This window comes from Amphiprion ocellaris, chromosome 14, assembly GCF_022539595.1.
Source record: "Amphiprion ocellaris isolate individual 3 ecotype Okinawa chromosome 14, ASM2253959v1, whole genome shotgun sequence".
Lineage (NCBI taxonomy): Eukaryota > Metazoa > Chordata > Actinopteri > Pomacentridae > Amphiprion > Amphiprion ocellaris.
This window is the reverse complement of record NC_072779.1, coordinates 29,838,478-29,856,420: the sequence shown is the minus strand read 5'-3', so window position 1 is coordinate 29,856,420 and position 17,943 is coordinate 29,838,478. Positions and strand designations below refer to the sequence as shown.

Below are 17,943 nucleotides of genomic sequence, written 5' to 3'. Positions count from 1 at the left end.
TTTAAAGACCTCCTATGCTGAAAATCCTTTTTTTTTTCCTTACCTTGTTAACTTGTCCATATGGTGTTTCTTATATGCTGCATGTCATGAGCGAACTAAGCAGTCAATGCCACAACTGAGCGCTTTAATTCAATTCAGTTCAATTCAATTTTGTTTATATAGCGCCATTCACAGGTCAAATTGTCTCAAGACGCTTTCAGAACCCATATGCCTGACCCCCAGAGCAGCCCTAAGGTGACAGTGGCAAGGAAAACACCCTTTTAACAGGGAAAAAACCTTGAGCAGAACCCGGCTCTTTATGTGGGGGGACCCATCTGCTGCTGGCCGGCGGGTTCAGAGGGACAAAAGAGGTAGAGAGGTAGAGATAAAGGGTATAGGGGTACAGGTAGAGGGGTGAGGGGGGGGGGGGGGGACATGATAAGCTAGATGATACATACAAAGTACAGGCTAGCATTGAGATTGATTCATAGTTTACTGTTATGGTGTACAGCTCTGACATTAAATATGCTGCATATATAGCTGGTAGTAAAATTCAAGCAGTATGTAGATGAGCATATCAAGTAAAGTGAGGGTGATGCAGAGTCAACTGGTGGAAATAGGCAGCTGGAAGCAGTGGACTGGAGGAAGGTCAGCAGCAGCATCCCACAGGTGGAGACTAGGCCAGTTGGTGGGAGAACAACCACAGATCTGAAGCATCCAGCTCTGGGACCAGGGACACTCAGAGAAAGGACACAGATAGAAACAGAGTGAATGTAATGCAGTAACTGTATATATATATATATTAAATATAAAGGTAGATAGAGAAGGGCTCAATGCATCAAGAAGTGACTGTAATTGGCGCTATATAAATAAAATTGAATTGAAAATTGAATTGAATCAAGAGAGGTCCCCCAGCAGCCTAGGCCTATAGCAGCAGAACTGGGGGCAGAACTAAGGGACAAAGGGGAAGTCAGTTGTGCAAATGAAGACACCAACTGACCCCCTCATGGTCACCCAAGTCAGCCCTAATTATAAGCTTTGTCAAAAAGGAAGGTTTTAAGCCTGGTCTTAAAAATAGAGAGGGTGTCCGCCTCCCGAACCCAAACTGGGAGCTGGTTCCACAGGAGAGACGCCTGATAACTGAAGGCTCTGCCTCCCATTCTACTTTTAGAGATTCTAGGAACAACAAGTAAGCCTGCAGTCTGAGAGCGAAGAGTTCTGCTAGGATAATATGGTACTATCAGGTCTTTAAGATATGATGGAGATTGGTTGTTAAGAGCTTTATATGTCAGAAGAAGGATTTTGAATTCTATTCTAGATTTAACGGGAAGCCAATGAAGAGAAACCAGTATAGGAGAAATATGATCTCTCTTGCTAACTCCCATCAGTACTCTGGCTGCAGCTTTTGGATCAGCTGTAGATGTTTCAGAGAGCTATTGAGACAACCTGATAATAAGGAATTGCAATAGTCAAGCCTAGAAGTAACAAATATATGGACTAGTTTTTCTGCATCACTCTGAGACAGGATGTTCCTGAGTTTTACAGTATTTCTCAGGTGGAAAAAGGAAGTCCTACAGATTGGTTTTATGTGCAAGTTAAAGGACATGTCCTCGTCAAAGATAATGCCGAGGTTCCTCACAGTAGTACTGGAGGCCAATGTAATGCCATCCAGAGTAACTATATGCTTTGAAAGCAATTCTCTAAGATTTTTGGGGCCAAATACAATGACTTCAGTCTTGTCTGAATTTAGTAGTAAGAAATTATAGGTCACCCAGGTCTTTATGTCCTTAAGACAATCTTGCAGTCTAGCTAGCTGATTAGTTTCATCTGGCTTCATAGATAAATACAATTGAGTGTTGTCAGCGTAACAATGGAAATTAATACAGTACTTCCGAATAATATTGCCTAAAGGAAGCATGTATAATGTATTGGTCCTAAGAGAGAACCCTGAGGAACTCCATGATTAACCTTATTATGCTCAGAAGAGTCATTGTGGACATGCACTAACTGGAACCTGTCTGATAAGTAGGATTTAAACCAGTCCAGTGCTGTCCCTTTAATGCCAATAGAATGTTCTAGTCGTTGTAATAAAAGTTTGTGGTCGATTGTGTCGAATGCTGCACTAAGGTCCAACAAAACAAGTATAGAGACCAGTCCGTTATCTGACGCTATGAGAAGGTCATTTGTAACTTTCACTTTCGCTGTTTTAGCCTTGAAACAGCAGTATACCAGTGACAGAGTTTCCTGTGTAGGAGATATAACAAACCAATCCTGTCTACTTGCAGGGTGGAGCTAAAGTAAGTACATCAGTAGCCCTCATTAATCTCCTAATGACAGTAACAATGGCAATTTTACAACTAATGAGAATTTAGGTGGATGCAAGCATAGATGATACAAATTTGCTAATCCCAAAAGAAATTAGTTGTAAAAGTTATTGCTCAGAAAACATAAGTTACATACCATGAGAAACAAATGCAGTGCCTAATGGAAAAATACAATCCATAATTGGAAAGTGAGCTAAAATAAGACTACAGCAGAAAAGTGAGAAGTAACACTAGCAACGACTCTGAGGTAGTAAGATAATGTTACACGTGATGATGAAATATTACACATGAAATTGAAATATTGTGTTGAGAATTGAGAGTTGAGAATATTAGTTTGTAGCTGACTCAGAATAAATGTTCAGCAAGCCTTAAAAAGGTTGAACCTAGGAGTCTCCAATCAATTGGGGCAGTTCAAAGTTGTCAGAACACGGGTGTTCAGTGGTAGACTGTTCCTTTCACTGTCAAAAGTATGGATTAATCCTGGAAGAATACTGATATAGTCCTTTTTTCCCTGTCAAAGTACCACCAGAATTTGGTTGGTAAACAGTGACATGGGGACCACGACCCTCTCAGATGTTGAGGATGATTCAGGATATTAGAATTCATGGGAAATATTTGAGCAACCGTCAGCATATACAGATAGTCCATCACAAGAGTAACCTTTCAGCTTGGATTCACAGCAGTGCTTGTTGTTGTGTTTCCTATTCTTGTACAGGTGAACAGCCCAGTAGCTTTTCAGGATTCCTGCTCTGCAGTTAATGCTGTTGGCAGTCCACAGAGGCCAGATGACAGCATGGTTTTCCCCATTGCAGCCACGAGCCAAGACACCAGGCCATCTGTCAGATTTAGTTTCCAACTGCGACCACCTCATTCCCCCAGGAATTCACTTTATCACTCGCTCAAGAGTCAGCTAGCTTGTTAATTCCTCTGAATTGCACTTACTGGATATTTTCTTTAATTAAGGCCAGAGACAGAGCAGACTGAAGGCTGTAGTTAATAGTAAGAACTTAGACTGAGCATTATTTGAGAGCCACACTTGTAGATCTTTCCAACCAGGATGTTTAAAGTGGTCTTACTTTGGGGAAGACTCTGTTGCTCTTGCAAACATTTGATCACAGAGATGAAACAATATTTTGAGAGGCAGGTGCATAATTGCTGTGATCAAGTTGTAAAAGCTGAAATTTGTTAGCTGCTCCAAAGCCAGTTCCTCTGTCTGTTTGGAGTCAACATGTCACAAGTGTGCTGAAAGAACTGGATATCTCTGAATGTCAGAGAAAGTTAGTCCTTAAAGCCTTCAGGTTAATGATATTTGAAAGGTACAGTAGTCAGATTTCATGCTGCTACTGATGTCCTTTTGATGTAGTTTCTCTCCATTTTCTGTTCACTTCATTTTCCCCCGGATATTAGATGTCATTGAGTGCTGCAGGAAGGTGAGCAGGTCTGGTCAGCACAATTAAAACGTACTTAATTCGATAGTGCTGCTTGGTAGTAAAGAGGCATTAAGAGACTCAAACTAGATTAGTTTTCATTACGAAGCTATACTGAGATGTACACGCAGGAATGGACAAGGAATTTTAGTTAATGCAGTGATTTTTTTTTCTTTTTTGTGTTCTTGCATGCTTTATTACTTTATTGTTTGCTTCACCTATAGCAGATAATAATAAGGTGCAGTCGGACCATTCTGCAGGTCAAGACAAGAAAGAAGATATCTCTGGTTGTGCTGCTTCAAATTTGACTTTTTTTTAACGGATTTTCTGCCATTATAGGAGCGTAATGGTAAACTGGTGGGATATTCTTTTTAAGAAAGAGGTCAGACTGTTGGTCAAAGTCTGGTCACAGTTAATGTCAGACCGCCTATAGATGTGTTCTGGTTTATTCTGTTGCAGATCCTCTGCATCTCCATCAACGTGCATTTCTCTACATCCACATTAGATATTCAGGTGCAGATTGCATGTGGATCCCAGGTGTAAATGGGCTGCATCTGCAGCGGTCCATCTGTTCTCTTTCAGCACATTCCTGTTCTTAGCACGGTTCACACAAACAACATCGCAGGAACATTTCATCTGAGAGTTTAAGAAGAGTTTGAAAAGCTGCAGAAGAACGTGTCCTCCCACGTCATCTGAACATCTCTCCCCTGTCGAAGCACAGTGTCGGTTAAAAGCTGAATCCTACAAAGGTGTAAGTGCCTCAAGCAGCTGGATTGTACTCTGGTGTCTTTTTCTGGCTTTTTGAATGCGTTCGCTTTAGAACACCAAGCCCTCAAACTCAACCTAAATGACCAAAGAAGTTAGAGGCTGCCACTGCCTTTCTCCGCTACCTATATAAGTGTTCCTTTGTTCATCTGAGCTGCTGAACATAGACACCTACTTGGTTAAACTTAGGAAAATATTGTGTTTATAGGTAAAAGAAACCAGCTGGTTTCAGGCACTTGCGTCACTTTGTATGCACATTGTCCCTCAGAAGTTGCTAGTGGTTCTAAAAGACCGCATTTGTTTTTTAAGGACAACAGTTATTATTGTCACTACAGCAACAAGTCTCAGGTTGTTTTAGATGTTTGAACAAAAAAGAGATACTGCTGTTATGCCGATGATGAGAGTTCTTACCGGAGATGTTAATGCCAATGAAGGTGATACATGTTAAGAGTTTAAACGTGGTCCTAAATCACAGTACAGGTAAATTCTATAATTTTTAGAAGAGAGAATACTGAAGTGTGTTTGCAGAACACACTCCTCCAGTGCTCTAACTCACAAAGATTATAGAACACGATAGGGATCCAAAGCAAAATGTTCTCATTGTATTCTTTACCTGTTCTCCACCTGTCCACTAAATTTCATGAAAATCGAAAACATACCTCTGTCTTACCGTAAAAATAAAGCCGGCAGTCATGTTAATCTTGATCAACACGCTTATATTGATCTGCATGTTGTGGATTTTGTCTTACGCTGCAATCTACATTGTCTTTGAGACTGACAAGGTTCTGTGTTGCCGTCACTTGAAGTAACAAAGCTCTATAGTATATCTGACCTCCTGTTTCCTACCTCAAACAGAAAATGTCTTTAAGTCCCAAGACTTTTACACTAAACGCAGTTCCAAGGTGTGTTCAAGCAACTATATCAAGATGGACGCTGATGGAAGGCAGCAATTAAATAACCAAATAAGAAAGTCTGATATTTGCTATTTCTGTGAACTAATTACCACAACAATGAAAATATTTGCAGTCGAACTTGAATTTTCAGTATTTCTGTATAAATATGACAGAAAATATCTTCAGAATTCACATGAATGCAAATATCCAGGTTCATTGATATGTAACGCTGTGTGGGAAGCACTCCAGTCTCTTGGACAATTTTTTTTTCATTTTGTGCTGTTTATTTATAATAACTAAATATAAATAAATGCATTTTAATTGCCATTTGATGTTAGTTAATGTGACCAAATAATTAGTCCTTGTAGCTTTTTCTTAGTAAGTAAATTTTAATATTTTAAGCACTTTCTATTGAGTTGTTTTGAATAATTGCATCAACAAAATGTATTTTATTGTAAAAAAATCTTTGACAGTTGTTTTTAGGTCAAAAAACATTCTTTACTTCCAGTGTCTTTATTATAAGGATTTTCTTTCTCATGTCAGTGGTTGCCAGACTAGTGGTTTTCATTCGTCTTCTTCTGTCTTTGCTTGTTGGAAGTTTTACCTGTCTGGGATTGGAAATGTGCAGAAATGAGACAAAGACTTCTAACTTTCAGACCTCAGACACCTGAAATGAAAGGTACTCAATTTGAAAAGGTCATAAAACTGAATAGCAAAATTAGATAATAATCTAAAAAATGAAGCGTTAAGACAGATAAAACAGACTAGAATGTCTAAGTTAATAGAGAAATATAAAGTAAAATGAATGTTGTATGTCTTAACTCCACCAAGAAACATAAAGTATGTATTTAATCAGCAAGTACCAAGTATAACGGTGTTTGAAATGTTGTTGAAGCACTCAGTGACTCAAGAAACTTTGACTTCCTGTAATAAATCTCTGGCAACATATCAATAGATGTGCTGGCAGACATATTGATTATGAAGTGACACCTGTAGAAAAGGTTATATGGAAACTGATGACCATGAAAAGTTCAGGCATGAATAATTTTGCACATCTGAAAAACATATCGACTCTGCACATGTCAAGGTTTTCTAATTGCTTGGTTCTTGTGAAATGAAAAGACTTGTTGATTGTGGTGTTGAAGGTGTGAACGGACAGTCACATCTTTCTGCTGATGCAACTACTGAGCACTGTTCATGATATTTAAAAAAAAAAAAGGTGATAGTCTGTTACGGTTCATAAATCAAGATTAAGTCCCTGCCAAAAGTCACTACAGTGTCTTAAACGTTCTCGACGTCACAGTCAGAAGATTTAAAGCAGCCATGGAAGAGTAAATACACCTATAGAATATCTTCAAATCATGCAAGTGACAAGTCTAACTGGTAATCCTGAAACTATTGAAATCTTACAATGGTTTTTTCTTTTTTGTGCAAATGTTTTGAAAATAAGAGGCTACCTTTTCGGCACAATCTGGAAACTTAGGACTAGTCTTTTAAAATAAAAATAGTTTTTAACTGCTTAAGGCTTCCAGAATGAATACTTTCTCAAACCAAATCTAGCTGCTGATACTAATATTTGAGTTTAAAAAAAATCACCTGCCCATCAGCCAACATTTCTTTTATTTCTGTCTTTAAAACAAATAAGTTTATTTCTGCAGACCTGTCAACATTTCTGTACTGTAATTTATTTATTCACTATGATACATCTCAATTAAATCAGTATCTGACTTTGTTTTCGTATTGACAATGCGTCAAATGACTTTGTGTAAGAAGAAAGGTAGCCAAGCTTTTCACCAGACATGCATAGTTAAGGATAGGGATAGAAGTATTATTGATCTGCCCAACTATTGCATCTGATATTGGGCATTTTTGTAATTATTGGTAAGGTAATATTTTTTCAAACTGATTTCCGATAATTTAAGTTAATTTAAAGATGTGCTACTTTGGTTCTGATGCAGCTTCCTCATTCTACCGCTTTCTATCTGTGATCACTACTCTGTAGTCTTAATTAATGTCTGGCCCACCACCCTATCTGATTGGTTACTTGTCCAAACACTAAAAGAAAAATGTTGAAAAGTTCTCTTTTAATTAAACATGTAAACAGAAATAATCTAAAGCATTGCTACAAAGATTTGTCTTGGAGTTTGTAGTTTGACACAAGCGTTTTCATTTTTGCTGCAAGCGTTTATCAGTTGTTAGTCTCCTTGATTAATCAGTATCACTAAAACTGATTAATACTAACAATCAGTATAGATATCAGCCCTGAAGAAGCCATGTTGTCTGATCCCTATTTAGGTTTTAGCTGGTGAACTTAATGGAACATCTTAGAAGGTAAAATGCCAGATAATTGTGTAAGGAGTTGGTGGAGACCAAAAGAGTAAATATTGGACTCTGTTAGGAATAAACACAATTTCAAATGATTGTTATTCAAAGATGTTAGCCAAAATAAATGTATACAACAATATTTTGTCAAAATAAGATGGAATTTTTTGTATTTTTTGTGGCTTAAGTGGTCAATAATTGTATTATGATTGCAGCTTTGTGGTATAGATAACCTTAATTAATCATAACATTAACTATCATGAAAGCTGGAGAAGCACTTGGTGGAAAAATGAATTGTACGCTCAAAGGTAGAAAGGTTTGTCATTTATCCAGTGTCTCAGTATCGATTATCCCTTCAATAGCTTCTTCTTAGTTTGCCTCCGCCTCGACTCTCCAGTCCCTCTGCAGCTGATCAATGTGTGCATGGCTCCTTCAACGCATATCAGTGATAATTAGGCCCTGGAGGATATCAGTGAATTGACAGATTAATCATTTTGACCCAGTGAATCCGGGCTGCGCTCGAGGCAGCAGGACACATCGACTTTCTGTTTCCACTGAGAGCTTTCCCTGTAAAGGTATTAAAGTCTGCCAGACTCGCTGGATGTGTGCGAGTCGAAGAGCAGATGTGCAGGAAGGAAAACTGGTCTCAGAAATGCCAGGCGATGCTACTTTTTGAAATAAATAATGGAAGAGGAGGATAAGTGTGGTGATGTGTGGAGGATACGTGGCGTACGGCTCTGGTCTGACTGGTGTCCCTCCTTGTCGTCTGGTTGTATCCTTCAGGGCTGCAGGATGTTCACTTCAGTGAAGGCCTTCGAGGGGCAGCAGTACTCCACCCTGAAGAGGCAGTGCTTGCAGAGTGGCCTGCTCTTTGAGGACCCCCGCTTCCCTGCCACCGACGACTCGCTCTTTTACCAGGGCAACAGGATCGGACGTGTGGTCTGGAAGAGGCCTCGGGTAGGTTGGTTTGTGAAAAGTTTCAAATGATAGCGATTGATGGAGGTACTTTAAGTTGTGAAGCTGCTGGTAGCATTTAATTAGTTTAAATACACAGTTTTTAAATTACTAGGCCATTGTCTGCCAGAATTCTCATTAAAGACTTGTTCAAAAGCTCATAAATGCAGCACCTGCCATTTAATTTTTGAATAATGAAAAGCTGGGCGATAGATTGAGGAAATGATCCAAGAAAGCTCTTAGTACACCCAAATAAACATTATTTTTTGTGTGTGTATAGAGAAACAGTTACAAAAAACCTCCACCATCATAACTTGTTACCAGATCCTGCTTCTTAGCCAGATTGTATAAATATAGGTGACAAATTGAAGGAAAAACCTGAAAAAAATTAGTGGCTCAGCACAAGGAATGTCACCAAAGAACACTGCAAGATAGAATTAAACAATTAGCATCCAATCATGCTCTGTGATTTGTGCAGAAATGCTGAGCAGGTCAAGTTAATTCTGATTTCGTATCAAGATGAAAGGGACTTTGAAAGTTAGGTGTTGGGGAACAGGTGGCAGGAGCTTCAGTCACAAACACTGCATTTAGATTTATGGACAAGTAATTAGTAAGAATTTCTGCTTGACATCTGACTCTTGTTCAGGTGACTGAGAAAGTCAATGCAGGACACAATCCGACTGTCAGCTACAACAGTCCATCAACAGTAACAGAAAGAGGGATATTACAGTAAGGTTGCAATGCAAAATCCCCTCATTGCAAAGACAAATACACGTGAGAGCTCAGTAGTGCAAAAACCATATGCACTAGTCTACATAGATGTGGAAAATAGTGATCTGGACAGATGAGTCATCCTCCAAAATGTTCTCAACAAGTGGGCGAGTGTTTTTTTGGCGTAAACCAAGAGAACGTTACTGGCCTGAACTTTAACCCAACAGTGAGGGGGTCTGGTAGTTATGTTGTGCTGTAGGGGGGCGTTTTGCTTTTCACAGTTTGACTACTGAGGGGGAAGAGTTACTGAAAATCAATACAAAGCTGTTAACGCCTCGTTTTCACATAGTTTAGCTCCATGTCAGTAAATCTGTGTAATATACAGATTGTTCCCCTAGTGTTAAACACAAGGAAATGCATTTCGTTACGAATTGATGGAAAATTCAGCCGTCCAAGAAAGACTAATCAGTTTTTACCCTCCAGTTTTATGGAATATGTACATGAAGCATTACTGTCATTACAACAGAACCAATAATGCATGGAGAGAAAAAGGAAGGAAATTTTACTGCCACATGGAGCCAGTTTGGTGAAATAGTGTGTTACATTACGTATGAACCACAAAATGATTCTTGTTTTCTGTATGTTGCACAGCTACCATGTGTTAAACTGGCTAAACTAGCTTCTTTTCTAATTGCACATTTACACAGTTTGACTGTCAACATAGTCAAACAGCCTGCTAAGTCACACAGTCTGGTCTCTCCCTAATATACTGCAAAGTTTAAATGTTCAACGTACTCATGGCAAATTCCAGACAGACAAAAAAAAAGTGGAAAGATGAGTTTCACAAACTCATCGGAGATCATGAACTCAGTTCACTCCTGTGAGAACCTCCATGATCTCCAATGATAGTCCATCATCTGAGATTTTGGAAGACTAGTGTTCTACTCTTCCCATAGAGGTTCAGAGTCTTGGAAAATCAGTGCCAAGATGAAGCTATTCTGGCAGTATGTGGTGACCATCACCTTACTTAGACACTTTATTTAGTGTTTCTCCACTTTAGTATTCTTGTAAAATCATCAGAGAATCCACCTCACTCTCCATATTCAAGAAATCCACAAAGCCACATCTTTTCAACACTGCCTACAACGTATAATCCCCTTTTCTATCTGTTCCTTTCTCTATTTTTATTTATCTTTTGCCAACTTTCCAAAGCGTCATTAATTGTTTTGAAAAGCACTATGTAAGTATTATTATTATTGACTTATCATTCATCTTTTGCTATTCAAATCTAAAACTATGCAAATGTGCCCAAGTAGCATTCAAGACAATTTGAAATCAGATTGATCAAACCAAATTTAGTAAGATGCATATACAATATTTACTCTTGTCGACTAGTATGAAGTTTGAGGAAGAACTCTGCTGAAATCAGCTGTTTTTCTCCCTGTATTACTCTTTAAAAGACTTGAAAAAGCAGCTCCAGTGATTTCAACAGTCACACAGAAGGAGTAACAAGCTGTTGTAGTGTTTATCTGATTCCTGATCAGCTCAACCACTGAATGATCTGTGTAGGCGAGGGAGCCGCATGTGTGAGATTCTGTGAAAACGGGCCAGAATTTCCCTTTGCATCGGCCACATAGCTAACACTTCGACTACAAATATTCCTCTGGTGTTCTTGGCAGCGACTAACAGCTTCAGGTGGGTTAACAACATACTCCGTACGAGTGCGGGGTTGACCCAGATTTGCATGCAACTCAGAAAAACACTGTATATGCACTTAGCTCCTAATTTGCACAAACTGACAAAGTGTAGATGCTTCCAGATATATGTGAATACTGCTTGGATCCACTTGCAAGTTTTCTTTGTGTTAGTGTTAGCTGTTTAAACTGTTCTTGAGTGCTCACAGTTTTTGAAATATTCTCTTTTCAACATATATAATCCCACATGTGGATTAGATGTCAGATTGCTGTTGATGCTGACTGTTAACTGTAAATGCTAAAGTGCATAAGTGATTCTTCTGACATTTTTGGCAGCTGTTAAACAGCTTCAGGTGCATCACTCACGCCCTGTGCAGTAGAGCTTACTTTGATTTTTATGTAGCCTGAGAAAAACGACTGATTGCCGTGGTGAATATGTGTGTAAATGAACATCTACAAGATCTGATCTGGATTTCATCCCTACACAAGGCGCTTGACCACTGTCCGCACTGTTTGTTTTCATGCGTTCGGAATCATTTAATCCTCAACATACTCTCGTAAACAAAATCTCAGTCTCTGGTCAGCCAGCGAGGCGCAGGTGATTCCTTGCAGAAATATGTCACTTTATGAAACTGGACTCACATCATGGAGCTATCGGTGCCAAAGGTCCTTGCAGGAGAGGAGTTTGGTCACCTACAGCATGTCTAATCATTTATAATTTACCACTTACATCAGTAGTAATCAGTCACTGCTCTGCTGCACTCCTTAGTCTCCTCGTATATATGTTTAGGAGGCAGATGATATCAAACGCAGGGCCTCAGGATTTAGAGAGCTGAGTCCCCTGCCACTGTTATCCCCCTCACACAGCAGGCCGTGGTTCTGGATGGTGTAACCTCCTTCTGCCTATGTGCTGCTGCAGCGACAGCCAGCGTGCATTGCCATGGAAACTGGGTCACACAGATTATATGTTTTGGTCTGTGCTGATGTCAGTCATGCAGACTGAGAACTGGAAGATGTCAAGTGGAGAAAAAAAAAGCAGGAGGAGCATCCTGTTTATTTTCACCAGATTTCTGCCGTTGCTGACTGACGTTAGGAACCCCAGACAGATTTCTGTTGAAGCATGTGTATTAGGAGCATGGCATTGCTGACTGGGCCTTAAGATCTAAATTCTAAAATCGTATCTATTTTTAGTAATGTGATAAGATGAGGAGATACATCATTAATTGATAAAAGGTTCTGGAAAGAAGTTATGGTGCGCTGCATGTGGCGTCCAGCAGTTTTCAGGTGTTTATACTGGAATATTTACATAGAATCTGTTTATTCCAGTGGAATTACCGTTGATTTTCTCAAGAGAGGGCGAATAAATTCACTTATTTTATTTTTTTACTGGAACTGAATTGAACTTTGACCTATAAATTTACTCCATTGTCCAATAGTGAACCACCTTGATGGTGCTGAGCGTTGCAAATTTGCGGGCGTTGCTGTTTGCTCACATTATTTGGTGTCAATTTGGTAACAGTTATTTTTCGATTAGCTGATTAGTTGTTTGGTCTCTAAAATGTCAGAAAATGCTGCATAATGTCAATCAATGTTTCCCAAAGCTGAAGATGAAGTCCAGCCGTAAGGCTTACTTCACTGTCATGTAGCGGGTAAGAAATCCTAAAATATTCAAAATTATGGAGCTGGAATCTGAAAATTTTTACTTTTTTACTTTGAAAAATTACTCAAGCTGAAATTAGCAATTAAAATAGTGGGTGATTAATATAGTTGTCAATTTAGTTTGAATGGTTAGTTGACAACTAATCGATTAATCGCTGCCGTTTCATGCGAAATTAGCTAGCGCAGTGCCTGCAGAAGATGTGAAGAGCAAGGAAAATGTCAAGCAAAATGTCTTATTTAAATTAATAATTACATACTACTTCCTTGTATAGTTTCTTTTTGTGCTTTACAACTGAACTGTATATAGAATAAATTGAAAATATAAGTAGTAAAATATCTATAAAATGCAAAACTGCAATTTTTTTACAGTATTGGTACAACCTGTAGGCACTTGTTGTAGATGTTGATTCCAGGGTTGGTTATTTTTAGAATTTTATAGGATAAATTTACAAAAAAAATGTAACTCCTGTTTGTTTTGTTTTCTCCACTTGTGGTCTTGGTTGTTGTGGTGAAAAATGAGCCCACAGTGAGTAAAAATGTAGCAAAAACACCCAGAAACTGCCTGGGCTTCAGAGAGTTAGTGGATTCAGTAAATTGACAGTACATTAGGTCTGTCCAGGTCCACCACATTTTGGATAGCATCTAATTATCCCTGAGGCCTGTTCGGGGCAGGTCTGGCTTTGCTCAGGTCCGTTTCAGATATGAGTTGTCTTTTATCAGTTTTCGTGTGCACATCAGGTTTCAGTGTGGTCTATTTCAGACTGTCTAAAATTTTGCACATTTACTGCATCCTTACTGTCAAATCTCAATCGGTCAGTTCTACTTATTAGACTTTAGGAGCAGTTTAAAGACCAACACATGAGATTTTAGGACTTAATCTATAAAATCTGAATGTTTGACATGATCACCTAATATATGTTGTATTTGAAAAGTTTCAAGGACTTTAACTATGACTGTCACTATTACATACTACAGAACGTTATAGAGCTGTGGTCTGTCGGCTGATTGCTTGGTCAGGATGCTCACATCTGACCAGATTTTCATTGTTTGGACTTTCCTTTCATAAGGATGAATGTACTATGTCAACAGCCTTCCAGGATTATTCTTATTTTTTCAGTGGCAGAAGTAACAGACTACTTGTAAACACACATGTTTGCGCAACTTACCCAAACAAACTTGTTTAATGTTTTCTGAGCGTTTAATTGGGTTCGGCTACAAACTAATTGAGAACATGTCAAAGAAGTCGTCAATATGGCTGCATTTTGTTAAATCAATGCCCAAAAAGTTGAGTTTAAACATCACAAACAGCATTTTGTGTGTCACAGTTCAACAGCCAACATTGCAAACCATCTGAAACAATAGAATGCATGTTTGTGTTCTATTCTTCAGTAGTTCTAGTGCTGCAATCACCAGCTGACATAGTTCTGTTTTCAGAAATAATATAAATATGTGCAGGTGAATGCTGGCCTTTGTTGCAGAAGTAACAGACTACTTGTAAACATCCCTGTGTTTTCAGAACTTAACCAACCTAATGATCAAACTTGATTAATGTCTACTGAGCATTTAATTCCTGGCCAGCCACATCTTTACTGCATCTCCCAAAATTTCCCACCTTTATTTCAACAAGCAAAAACACCACAATTACAACAAACAAAAGCTACTAGCATGCCCAGATTGATTTGAGTGTTATTAATCTCTTTGCATTCATTCAGGCTTTATTTAAGCTCAGTATATTAAAGTATGAAGACCTCCTTTACAATCTTGCGGACTAAGATTTTGTATGTAGACATATAAAAAAGAAACTTGTACAAGAATAACATTAAAAAGAAAAACCTCAAAGAATATTTAGATCTTTTAAAATATACTGTATGTATCTTTATAATATCAATTGTAATTCGCCAGCTCATCATTGTAGTCGTCGCTACGTCACCAAGCCTTTACCACCAAATATTTCTCCTTTTCATTGTGTTGTTCTGGTATTGCTAAGCCTTATTACAAAAAAAAAAAAAAGTTGGATGTAACTGACTAAAAACAACACAAAACACTAGTTACCTTACTAATACTAAACCAATAGAAACCATAAATACATTCTGAACTTGTTCTCTCTCTTCCCATTGGTTATTAAAGACTCACTCACAGTGCAGTATTTTATTCAGGGGAGAGTCCACGATAATGGATTTATACGTTGAACTACTTAGGGCCACATTGGCTCAGAGAGAATGAAATGTTCAGAACAATCAAAATTTAATGAAGTTCCTGACAAAAGCTCATTTAAAACACTCATTCTACTGTGCAGTGAGGTTAAACATTTAGATGCTTCTAGGTTGCATAAACATTACAATCATATAACTCTGATAGGATGCTACTAGTAGAGCTACAACCATTAATCAGTTAATTGATTTGTGAACTCTTTATATAATCGACAGCTATTTTGAGAGTCACTTAATTTGTGATATTTTTTTTCCATGTTTAACAGGTCCCTGGCATTTACCATTGTGGAATATAGTATTGGAGAGCACTTATGCAGATTTCACGTACAGATTTCTATAAATATTCAAATGTAGACACAAATTTTAATGTCTTTTACAGCAGTGTTCTTAAAAGCCTGTCAGCAGCAGCCTGATATGTAGCAGCAAGCAGACGCTTAAAAAAAACCAAACCCAGAATCATCCAAACTAGTAAATCATCACCGTGGATGGATTCCAGCTCCCTGAAGGGACTTGAGGTTATTATCTTGTGGAACTTCTGAATTTTCAGTCTTCACAAAAACATGGCAGCAATGTTTTCTGACTAAAAAGAATGAGGAAGAAACTTATCTCAGTGACAGTTCACAACATACGTCATCTCATATAATAAACAGAGAAATTGACTCTAAAATTTTTACCTAATTGCAGGTTTGTTTTTTTTTTTGCAAAGCTGCTTTTCTGAAAGCTTTCTTCATCAACCCAAATTATTTAATAAAAAGACTGAAGGACATCCAGTCGCAGAACTCCTTGACATTTATTTTTTTTATACAAAACAAATAAAGAGGGAGATTTGTGCTTCATGCTTTCAGTACAGACAGATTGCTGTGGTAGTGGAAGGATATTTTTGACACTTAATGGCGGATTATTTTCAGAGTACAAGTTACTTACTTTGACATTACTTACATTTTTGAAAAATTAAGATCTGAGACCCCATTTGAGAGCTTAAGTGCTCTTTATGGCTGAAAATAATCTTCTACAAAATGCACTTTATGGCAGATTATTGGTACAAATGAATACAAAACAAGAAAAGCACTCAGGGAGCGCAGTACTGCGCCAAGGCTGCTTAGCTGTTGTATGATTTCCAACGGATGAAATCTTTAATGAAAAATTGCTGTCCAGTGAGCACAGGCATGTGTTATGCATGTGTACGTTATATACAGATACTGAATCCTGTGATCCAAATATGTAGCGGGCGGTGGGAACTGATGGGACTCGGAAACACCCCCCACAGTTTAATCAATTGTTCCTTGTATGATTTCTGATGGATAAGTCCGCAGCGGTCGATTTTTAGTGGGATCACAATCATGTGATCATCAGCAGGCAGCTGACGTAGCGTGCTTGTTGTCATAATTACAGTGACGCTGTCCCGCTATCTTGCAGTGATACAGAAATCTTTAACAAATCTATGAGCCACATCACTGCCAAAATCTAATCACTTGGTCCTGGTCATTTCTGACCTTCCCTGAAAATTTCATCCAAATCTGTTATTCCGTTAGTCTGTTGCTAACAGACAGACAGACAATTGTACGCCGATCGTCACATAACTCAGCCATGTTCTTTGGCGCAATAATGACAAGTAATACTCACATTTTGACATATTTCACATTTAAAAATAAAGATCTTAGAACCGGTTTGAGTGTTTAGAGGACGAAAGCCCACAAAGAAACAGCCATTTTCTGAGGAAAGAGCCTTTTTCCTCACCATGTCATCTCTCAGGACTAACAGTGTTTCCTGCTGGAAAAGCTCAGTTTTTTGGTTTGGTTTCTCAACAAAGCTCAGTAAATTAGAACGAGTCTGTAGCTCCTGTTAAACAATTTGAGGAAAATGGCCTCTGATGGTTTATAAGTTTCACGTTGCTGCACGCAATGGGGACGCAAAGACGCGAGCAACTGTGTTATTAGCGTCGGGGTGAAGGCTCGCAGGCTAAAGCCCCCTCAGAGATTGTTGTGCTCGCTGTTATCCTTGCTCAGATGCGTCTCAGCAATATTTATGGCCGCTGTGAAGTCCCAGTGGCAGAGCGTGCAAGCTCTAATAAAGGGTGCCTCCTCTCGGTCTGTCTCATGTCGTCTTTCAGCCTGTCTGTCTTTCTCCTGCTGCCCTTCTCCTCTTCTACTAATTGTGATTATTTATATCTTAACTAAGCAGTGGTGGGGCAGTAAGATGATATGCACTGTAAGTCAATGGAAGGAGATTTTCAGTCATTTGGTGCCAAGGTTAGCTACGGCAGCGCAAAACCTTTAATGCATCTCTGAAGTTGCATTTAGTGAATGGGATGTTGCACTGTAGGAATGTTGGATTTTCTTTATTTTTACTTGTGTGTTGAAATACTTTTAAAGTGTCTAACCGACCGTAATTCTTACTGTAGGTGTTTAGGCACTCAAATGCTGTCAGTAAGAAATGACTCTGTGCTGTTTGCTCTCAAGTATAAATCAAATAAAAGATGAAAAAAAAATTACCATTAAGGTAAGTTTTGGATCATGGGTGCATTGAACTGAGGAAGCTGCATACTAAACCAGATATCTTCTAAAATTGTTTTGGTCCGCTTATTGTTACTCCCATAGTTTAAAAAACTATTAACCATAGTTTAAGAAATAATTCAGGGTTATTGTAAAAATGTCATTTAAAAAGAAGACCAACAGGGAAAAGAAATATTTGCCAATGTGACAGATGGGTTGTAAACAAGCTAACAGATTATTCAAACTTACTTCGACACGTAAAGTAAGAAGAATTTTGTAAATATTACACATCACAGTTTATAGACCAACCACCTGGTGTAGCTTTGATGTACTGTAGCCACTGTATTTTTGTGTGCATCTATTTTTTCTGTTTATCATTGATGCTCCCCAACAATAAGCTAGGCTCATCTTCAGTTTGCCACAAAACAAAGTAGTGTAGATAATTTTCCCTCCATCCATCCATCCATTATCTATACACCGCTTAATCCTCATTAGGGTCGCCGGGGGGGGTGC

The 17,943-nt window shown here is 38.5% G+C and overlaps 1 protein-coding gene across 3 annotated transcripts in view; it reads left to right on the top strand.

The window, feature by feature from the left end:
• The window catches only part of capn5b (calpain 5b), an 81,042-nt gene that overhangs the window by 6,107 nt on the left and 56,992 nt on the right, over positions 1 to 17,943 (top strand). For all 3 annotated transcript variants that reach the window (XM_055017336.1, XM_055017334.1, XM_055017335.1), the window contains exon 2: positions 8,494 to 8,667. In XM_055017336.1, the coding sequence (XP_054873311.1) occupies positions 8,503 to 8,667 (165 nt within the window). In that variant the 5' untranslated portion in view covers positions 8,494 to 8,502. The remainder of the gene's footprint in view (positions 1 to 8,493; positions 8,668 to 17,943) is intronic.